This window comes from Bombina bombina, chromosome 3 (assembly GCF_027579735.1).
Source record: "Bombina bombina isolate aBomBom1 chromosome 3, aBomBom1.pri, whole genome shotgun sequence".
Classification (NCBI taxonomy): domain Eukaryota; kingdom Metazoa; phylum Chordata; class Amphibia; order Anura; family Bombinatoridae; genus Bombina; species Bombina bombina.
Genome location: NC_069501.1, coordinates 1,093,079,019 through 1,093,089,480, shown reverse-complemented (window position 1 = coordinate 1,093,089,480; position 10,462 = coordinate 1,093,079,019). Strand labels below are relative to the sequence as shown.

General features: G+C 33.4%; 1 protein-coding gene across 1 annotated transcript in view; it reads left to right on the top strand.

Moving 5' to 3' along the window:
* The first annotated feature begins 356 nt into the window (after positions 1 to 356).
* Positions 357 to 10,462, top strand: part of UFM1 (ubiquitin fold modifier 1) — a 32,353-nt gene continuing 22,247 nt past the window's right edge. Inside the window, exons 1-3 of the mRNA XM_053708415.1 lie at positions 357 to 476; positions 1,372 to 1,428; positions 2,154 to 2,211. Coding sequence (XP_053564390.1) covers positions 475 to 476; positions 1,372 to 1,428; positions 2,154 to 2,211 — 117 coding nt within the window. The 5' untranslated portion in view covers positions 357 to 474. The remainder of the gene's footprint in view (positions 477 to 1,371; positions 1,429 to 2,153; positions 2,212 to 10,462) is intronic.

Genomic DNA, 10,462 nt, shown 5'->3' with positions numbered 1-10,462 from the left:
ATCAAATATCAATTCTGCCATAGTAAATAACTCCTGTGTTTTATATATATAGCGGATCTTTAATAAAACCTTTGTTTTTTATAACTGAAATTTATATAAAAACTCTTGAAGTTTTTTTGTGCTTATTTCACATATGAATGCTTTACTTACAACTTTATTATTTCTATGCAAATAGGAGCGTCACAATTTTGTACTAGATCACTTTGCGCAATGCGCATGCCTTCTGTTCTGCGTGGTGACGTATACGTTGTGATGGGAGCGTTTTGTCAAAGCTCCACAGAGCCACGTAATCACACGCTCCGTCAAGGAGGGTGCATGCTGAAAAAAAAAGTGGAACGCATGCGCTGTGCGTATTCATCGTCAGACAGCTGACGGAACGTAACTTCCGTTCGCTAGTTTGATGAATACGCTGGTCTGTTAGAACTGGGTCTAAGCTCTACCCGAACGCGGCCACTGTTGAAGACTTAAAGAAAAATGTTAGTATTTAGCTTGAGTTATTTCTTAACAGTCGCTTCACATAACCAGTCTTACAGCGATTATATTAATTATCCTTATAGGTTTTATTTTCGCTGGTGAATTCCAGCTGTCAGCTCTACATCACTATGAAACTTATCTGAATGGAGGTACACAGGTTTAGTTATGCACTGTAATGCTTATGTACATCGTTAGCGACAAAATATACTTTTGAAGGAGATGTCTAATTTATATTTTGTCCATTGCTTAGTGCCTTCTTTTGTGTGCTTCTGATATAAATATATATCTAATTTATTATGCAGCATTACATAGCCACAAGAATGGGAGTTCAAGTTCAACCCTAAGATATTCCATCTGCTTCCTACTTTTTTTTTAAACCAATATCTAATGTATAAGTGATACTCATTTAGTTATATTTGTAAATCTTATACCAGTCTCAAAAATTGTAATTGATTCATACCATTTTACTTTCACTTCTCTGCCATTTTACAAATATTTTTTTTATGAACAATAATTTTTACACGGTATATAGAGGTGTGTGTATAAAAAAAAAATAAAAAAAATAAAAAAAAAAAATATATATATATATATATATATATATATATATATATATATATATACACACAAATAAACATAAATAAATACATACACTGCAAAACTGCCTTTTATGGGGTCATCCAACTTGGAGCTAATCATGTGGGAAGTTATGAATCGTGGATAAAAATCCTGTTCGTGCTTAATTACGAGAATTGTGTGTGTGTGTATATGTGTGTGTGTATATATATATATATAATTTAGCTAGAGAGAGATGATGAAATGTTTCTGTATGTTTTGACATGTAAAATATTATTCATTCAAAAAATGATTAACTTATTGTTTGTTCATTTTTAAAATTAGGTCAAAGGTTAGTTTTAAAATCACACTTGCTTCCGACCCCCGGCTTCCATACAAAGTGTAAGTATATGTTTTAAGGAATATTGTTAAGTTGTGTATTTGTAATTTAAATGTTTATGAGCTCCAAGCACTTAATTTGTTATTATTCCTCCAAGTCATCTATCCATTCATTAATCTTGTATTGGTGCATATATTTTACTGTGTGTTTGTTTTCAGTTTGGCTTTCTATTTTTATGTTTATTGTTTATAAAATCTGAAATATAAAAAATAAATAATTTGATCACTATCTGACACTTTTTTTTTTTTTTTTTTTTTTTTTTTTTTATGGACGATTTTACATTTTGTATATTTAAAGGGACTTGTGTTTTTTTTTCATGAATAAGAGATCATGCAATTTTAAATAACTTTCTAATTTACTTCTATTGTAAAGTTTTCCTTATTCTCTTGGTATCTTTTGTTAAAAAGCAGGGAGGTAATCTCATAAGCATACATATATTTAGAGCACTATACGGCAGCAGTTTTGAAGAATTTTATCCATTTGCAAGAGCACTAGATAGCAGCACTATTTTTGCCATGTAGTACCCAAGATATCTACCTTGGTATCTCTTCAACAAAGAATGCCATGGAAACAAAGCAAATTTGATAACATAAGTAAATTAGAAACTTTTTTAGCATTGTATGCTCTGTCAAAAAATGAACATTTTTGGATTTTATATCCCTTCTGAGTCTGTTTTGAAATTAAATTTAAAAAAAACCCAAAACATTTATTTCCCTGTCTTTCCTAGGCTATCTGTTCCTGAAAATACACCATTTACTGCGGTTTTGAAGTTTGCAGCTGAAGAAGTAAGTAGTAACTTAAAAACGCATGAAAGTAATTGTTTTATATAAGCATTAGAAACTAAGCATTACAATAACTTTATAAAATAGATGTATTAAAAGTCTTTTGTTAGTAAAAATTTGCATCATTTTGCAGTTAAAGACACTAAAGACAAAATTAAACTTTGATGATTCAGAGCATAAAGTTTTAAAAACACTTTCAAATTTTCTTTCATTATCAAATTTTGCACTTTCTTTTCATATGCACACTTTGAGGCACCATCTCCTACTGAGTATATACAAAAGTTCACATTGTACACGTATACTAGTCTGTAATTGGCTAATCGCTGTCACATGATACAAGGGTCTGGCAAATGGGGGGAAAAAATAAATTTGGTAGAAAAAAATCTACTGCTTATTTGAAAAAGTGTTATTGCATTGTCATTTTAGTATGTACTTGTTAATTATGCGATTTTACTGTATTTAAGGGACCCACCTCTTGGAAAGCATTTTTGGTATAGTTGGTCTAGTGTAGGGCTGTGTGATATGGGGAAAAAATCAATATTGCGATTTTAATTGCAATTTTTTTTTAATATAACTCTTAAACATTTCTCAATAAAATGCATTAAACTTTACAGAATCTTAAAGTACTTATTTCTCATTGTTCAATACAGGCTGAGAGCACATAACTGCACAATGTACATTTAAAGGGACATGAAACCCATTTTTTTTTTTTATGATGTAGAAAGAGCAAGCAATTTTAAACAACTTTATAATTTTCTTCTATCTTTTTTTTTCTTCATTGTCTTGATATCCTTTGCTGAAAAGCATATCTATATAGGCTTAGTAGCTGCTGATTGGTGGCTGCACATAGATGCCTCGCGTGATTGGCTCACCCATGTGCATTGATATTTCTTCAGCAAAGGACATCTAAAGAATGAAGCAAATTAAATAAAAATTAGTAAATTGGAATGTTGTTTAAAATTGTATTCTCTATCTAAATCATGAAATAAATATTTTGAGTTTAAGTCCCTTTAAGTCTCATGCTATTTTGGCTCACCCAAATGCATTAGTAATGTTTCAACAAAGGATGCCAAAGAAAACAAAGCAAATTTGATATTAGAAGTAAATTGGAATGTTTTCATTTTTTTTCTTCAAATCAAATGCTCTATCTTAATCATGAAAGAACAATGTTGGGATTTATATCCCTTTCAAATCAGCATTAATGGAGACATACACTTTTGGGAGGTTAACTAATCCTCTTGTGACCCAATGACAACAAAGTGTGTGTAGCCACCAATCACTGACTAGATCCTAGTAACACATACCTACCTAGGTTTGTGTTTCAACAAAGGATACCAGCATTATTAAATTCAACAGTATAAGAAAAATAAAAGGTCTCTAAAAATAGCATGCTTTGAGCTACTTTTTACTTTTACGTCTGTTTCCATTTATTGAGTTTTATATTTATTTGTGCTAATGGATGTTAAAATATGTCTTATATTACCACATTATACTTTTAGATTTGACAAATAATTTTGGTAAATTCTGAGCTTAGTGTTCTGAAATAGACTAGTTCTTGCTTCAACGTATGTTAAAGGGACACTCAATCAAAATTAAGCTTTCATTATTCAGATACAGCATGCAATTTTAAACAACTTTCCAATTTACTTCCATTAACAAAATGTGCAGTCTTTTTATATTTAAACATTTTGAGTCACCAGCTTCTACTGAGCATGTGCAGAATAAGCGTGTATGCATTTGAATGGCTGATTGCTGTCACATGGTACGTGTATGCATTTGTGATTGGCTGATTGCTGTCACATGGTACAGGGGGAGTGAAAATAGACATAACTTTTAAAATTGTCAGAAAAAAAATCTACTATTCATTTGAAGTTCAGACTAAGTGCTATTGTATTGTCTTGTTATCTGGCATTTGTTGATTATGCAAATCTACTGAGTTGACTGGTTCTTTAAGTAGACAGCTACCTTGCATGAAGCACATATCTCACTGTCACTGAAAAAATAGTAACACAATACTTATTATACTGACAACACGCTTCCCCCTGTGAGCACTCCGCTTCTCTCGCCATAACAGACCTTCCAGCACACAATCTCTCCCCTTTCTGTACATTACAGAGGAAGACAACCTCCCATTAGGCCTTGTTGATAAACTAGACCACATTTCTATATCACGACAAAAACACCAACGGGAGGGGATTGTTGTCACGCCCCCAAACTAAACTTCACTTCTGGGATTAAAAGCTAGTGGTCGAGTAGACCACTGAGACCGGAATTAGCTCGGTAGCGGACAGTTTGTAACACTTATTGGCACTCTTTAATGATTGTTGTATGAAGTGAAGGCTGCGTTTGTGGCAAATTTATGTGATTGTCTGTTTATATTGCATGCAAACAAGTATAGCAAGCTCATTGTATACAGTACATTGAGCCTATTGTGTTTATATATGTGTTATGTTTTCAGCTTTTCTACAGCCCATATACTTCTATATAACAATGTCTGTAGCTATAGATTGCATGGACTGTGACAATATAGTTTGTGTATATTTAGAATATGTGCTAATAGAAGTACATAGATAAAGCTCTGTTAAAGGGACACTGAACCCAATTTTTTTCTTTTGTGATTCAGATAGAGCATGCAATGTTAAGCAACTTTGTAATTTACTCCTGTTATCAATTTTTCTTCGTTCTCTTGCTATCTTTATTTGAAAAAGAAGGCATATAAGCTTTTTTTTGTTTCAGACCTCTGGGCAGCACTTTTTTTTTATTGGTGGATGAATTTATCCACCAATCAGCAAGAACAACCCAGGTTGTTCACCAAAAATGGGCCGGCATCTAAACTTACATTCTTGTATTTCAAATAAAGATACCAAGAGAATGAAGAAAATTTAATAAGAGCATGCAATTTTAAGCAACTTTCTAATTTACTCCATCTGAATCATGAAAGAAAAAAATTGGGTTCAGTGTCCCTTTAAGTAAACTCCAAGAAAATTGCATTCTTTTAAAAATCTCAAGAGAAAAAATTGTGATTAATCGCATCATATCTACCCCTAAGACTAGACATGTGCAGCAGTTAAATATTCAGTTCATCCAAATCTTTCAGAACAAATATTCGAAAAAATTAGTTTTTCAGAATATTCGACTGCTGCAGCTACTTTATTCAGAATACTGAATATCTGTGAAACCTTTTACATTAGTGTTTGTTAAACAAATGTAAATGTTCACCTGTTTCCTTATACATCACCTCTAATCTCGACCCTTCTCCATAGAGCCCCAGGTCACCCTACTTTGGGGCTTAGCGCAGCGGATCCCTGGGATCCACCATGCTAAACCTCCTATCATTGTTGCCCGGGGCTTTATGATGAAGGGATAGGATTAGCACGGCTTTCCTCTATGCGAGAGATATTTTAGCCCCTTAAGCTAATTTATGGGAAACAAACGAATACTGACATCAGTATTTCTTACTTTTCATCAAATTAGTGAACCAGATATCAGGGTTTTTTCGTTATGAATTAGCATTTGTAACAAAACAAGTGCACAAGCGTACCTAAGACATACCAAAAATGGGCCAGCACCTATGCTTTTTCAAATAAATATACCAAGAGAACAAAGAAAAATTGCCTGCTCCATCTGACTTATGAAAGTTTATTTTTTTAAAATAGACTATTCCTTTAAAATTACATGTGCTGATATTTTTAAAAAAGGGGACAAAATAAAGTGTATTGTAAAGTTGTTTTGCATATATTAACATAAAATCTCAAGATTTTTATTTTTTTAAGCATTGTTGATTTCTGTTGGTATCGTCATGAAGTAGAATTTGTGTTGCTCTGCTGTGTTGTGCCAGATTGTATTTTGATATTAGATAGTTGTTCTTGTTTTAATAAGTACACAAAACTATTAACCTTAACGTATTGATATTTTGCACATTAATATTTCTCTAATAAACGCTTTAAAAAGAACGGAAACTTTATTAGCATACCCAGGAAAGCTAGGAAATTCCTTGTCTAAATGCTTGCTTGAATAAAATTAAATATGGCATTTTTGTGCTTTACCCCCTCACCACCACCACAACTGTTTTTGTATGTGGTGTGTTTAGTTGAAGATGTCCTATGTCAGGAGGTGAAGTTGTAACTTGTCAGCATTTCATTGAGAGCTCTTAAAAGGATATTAAATACCTTTTTGGTTTACTGTAAACTTGTGCTTGTTCTATGCTTCCTAGGAAGTCCATAAAACAAATTCTGCAATCTGCAGGTGCTGAAAATCAAATATCTGGTTTAGGTAATTTACAGAGTTTAGAAAAAGTTAGGTAACTAATTTTTTTTTTTTTTGGCCTCTCTTGGGAGTGGGCACAATTGTTACACAAAAACAAGAGGTATTTAATGTCCATTTACATTTTACTATTAACCTTTTAACGCCGTTATGCTGTTCTATTCCGTCATAATTACCCTGGGCTTTAAAGCCGTTATGACGGAATAGAACGTCATAACAAACGGCTGTCCTGAAGCCTTCTGTGCTTCTAGGACTTGATCGCGGTCTGGAGGGCGTTCCTAGGTTTGTAGGGCCGCCCCCCACATGCGATCCAATAATTGAAATCTCGCGATCGTATGCACGATCGCGTAGTTTCAATTTGTCTACAAATTTGTCTTCCGATGTAGGCACTTTAACCCTGTCACTAAAGGGTTAAAGGGACATAAAACCCAACAAAAAAAAGTCATGATTCAGATAGACCACTTTGCAGTTTGCTTCATTCTAATAGTATATTTTGTTGAAGCAGCAGCAGTGTACTACAGGGAGCTAGCTGAAAACATTGGATGAGCCAATGATAAAAGGCATATATACAGCCACCAATTAGAAGATGGTTCCAATTGCTGCTTCTGTGCCCTTTTCAACAAATAGAACAAAGCAACTTAGATAATAGAAGTACACTGAAAAGTTGTTTACAATTGCATGCTGCATCTGAATAATGAAAGAAAATAATTGGGTTTTATGTTCTTTTAGCATGTTGTGTTTTTGTTTTTTTTTGTTTTTACCATTTATTAAACTCCTTTTACTTTTTATACAAAATTCTACTAAATGATTTGTAGTGTTCACTGTAGGAAAAACATTGAGGGACAGATTTCTTTAGAAACGTATACTATATATATTTTTGACATTGAAAAACATTGAACTGTTCTATGTAGCTTGATAATGCTTTATGGAAAAAGTGAATATCCCATGTTTCATGTTATCAAGGAAATCATATGACTATAAATGTTAGGTCTTTACGATTTCTTTCCAGTTAAACTAGAATATAAAAGCGTTCATTTGAAGTTGCTATTAATATATTCAAAGCAGCTAAAGCTTTATTTCCTTCCCCATCATTTTGAGCAAATCCTTAATAATAAATATAATTCTTCAGATTAAATTTTTTTTTTTTTTTTTAGCTTTTATTTATGTCCGACAATGAAAACAGAATATAACATCTCATTGACCAAAGGGTGTTGAGATAACTCATGATAAAAAAAATAAATAAAAAAATATTCAACAAAAGATTATTTGTCGTGTAATACAGATATACAGTCAAACAGACATTATATATACACAAAGAAAAATAGATGAATAATACAATAAATGGCATATCGGCATCTATCAAAGGTGAATTGTTGGGGATTTTTAAATTTTGATTAAAACAAAAAAAAGAGGAAAAAAGGGTGGGGGGGGGGGAGGGGAAGGTGGGAGATTCTCTCCCGAATCTCAAAATCTGTTAGTGGAGGGGAAAAAACAAATAATGAGACCATTCCTTTCTCCCCAGAAGACGTACGGCTAGATTACGAGCTGTGCGTTAGGCTGAAAAAGCAGCTTTAACAGGTCCTAATGCTGCTTTTTCCCTACCGCTACAATTACGAGTCTTGCAGGTTTAGGGGCACCGCACACTTCTTTGGCCTTATTGAAAAACGACTTGCGTAATCTTTGTAAAGTCTATTTTTTTCTTTGGGACTTCCATAGCGCTGGTATTAAGAGTCTGTCCTGGGAGGCCAAAAAGTGAGCAGTACACCCTCTACCTCCAAGATCCCTACCGCATTTAAAAGTCAGTAGTTAGGAGTTTTATGGTACAACGCTGTAGCATAAAACTCATAACTAAAGTGCTAAAAAGTACACTAACACCCATAAACTACCTATTAACCCCTAAACTGAGGCCCTCCCGCATTGCAAACACTAAAATACAATTTTTAACCCCTAATCTGCCGCTCCGGACATCACCGCAACTATAATAAACATATTAACCCCTAAACCGCCGCACTCCCGCCTCGCAAACACTAGTTAAATATTATTAACCCCTAATCTGCCGCCCCTAACGTCGCAGCCACTATACTAAATGTATTAACCCCTAAACCTAAGTCTAACCCTAACACCCCATAACTTAAATATAATTACAATAAATCTAAATAAAAATTGAATATTATTACCTAAATAATTCCTATTTAAAACTAAATACTTACCTATAAAATAAACCCTAAGCTAGCTACAATATAACTAATAGTTACATTGTAGCTATCTTAGGGTTTGTATTTATTTTAACTATTTTAACTAGGTGCAATAGTTAATAAATAGTTATTAATTATTTAACTACCTAGCTAAAATAAAACCTAACCTAAGTTACAATAACGCCTAACACTACACTACAATTAAATAAATTAACTAAATTAACAACAATTAAATTAATTTAAACTAAATTAATTAAACTAAACTATCAATAGCCCTTAAAAGGGCCTTTTGCGGGGCATTGCCCCAAAGTAATCGGCTCTTTTACCTGGAAAAAAAAATACAAACAACCCCCCCAACCGTAAAACCCACCACCCACACAACCAACCCCCCAAACAAAATACTATCTAAAAAAAACCTAAGCTCCCTATTGCCCTGAAAAGGGCATTTGGATGGGCATTGCCCTTAAAAGGGCAGTTAGCTCTTTTGCGGCCCAAACCCTAATCTAAAAAATAGTAATCGTTTGACCAGCTCACCGCTGACTTAAGCAGTGCTGGTATTGGAGTGCGGTAAGGAGCACAATTTTGCTCAACGCTCACTTCTTGCCTTTTAACGCCGGGTTTGTAAAAACCCTTAATACCAGCGATGCAGGTAAGTGAGCGGTGAGACAAAACTGCTCATTAGCACCGCAAAGCCTCTATCGCAAAACTCATAATCTAGCCGATAGTTTGGCTATTTGTTCAGAATCCTAGAATAAGGGATCAGTTAAATATTTTAAATACAATTATACTGACAGTTAGACATCTCATAGTTAAGAATTGGAATGCTGACTCCGTGCTGGGCCTATCACAGGTTCTCAAGGAAATCCAACTCCAAATTGTATATAAATCATTTCATATGCAATTAGCCTCTGAAAGGAGAATTAAATAAATCTTGTGGGATTGGTTACTAATCAAACGTATCCCCTTCCCATTCAAAAATGGATCTTATTCCCTTTTCTGTCCTCTAATAGTTTTATCGAATTGGTCGTATTAGACCTATTCCCACATACTTGGATAACCAATTATAGAGAGGCACATTAGCGAGCTCTGTCTGTTAGTACATTAAAGGGCAGAAATTCAGATTCAATTCTTAATATTGATGCTGATTTAGATTCCTGTTTTATTATTTTATTTATTCCATTAACCTTCTAGCTGCTTAACCTTCCCCCCTCTACTTTGCATTTAATTATACAGCTTTTTGTGTTTCAACTACACAAGTCCGTGCGATTTCATGTTATTTGCAGTGTGACTTGCATTTTCACAAGATACTTATCGGTTTTATAAATAATCCCTGAAAATATTACTATCCAGTGTTGAAAGTGGCAAAAGACAAGATAATTCAAAATCAACTGAAAATGTATTTTCCATAGTTTTACAATATTATGCTCTTCATGCAAAAAAATGAGCAATAATGAAATATCTAGCCACATTATAATGATAATTCTAACCAGAATTAGTTTTAATTTTATTTATGACTTTATTTAACCAGCCAGTGATTCATCTTAGAAAAGTAGATCAACATTGGAAGCACAGAATATAAACGTGTTACCCTATAAATGAATCCTCTGAAGGTCCACCATAAAATATGTATTTATTATTTGCTGTACCAGATGTCTCAAATTTTAGTCTAGATTTGGTAACCTAGATAAAGGAGAAGCTACGCGCCCTGTCACAAAATATTGCTAGATTATTGCTGTTAAGGTGACAACCACGTACAAGTATATGGATGAGATCTTTCACAAATGTTTCATGCTTCT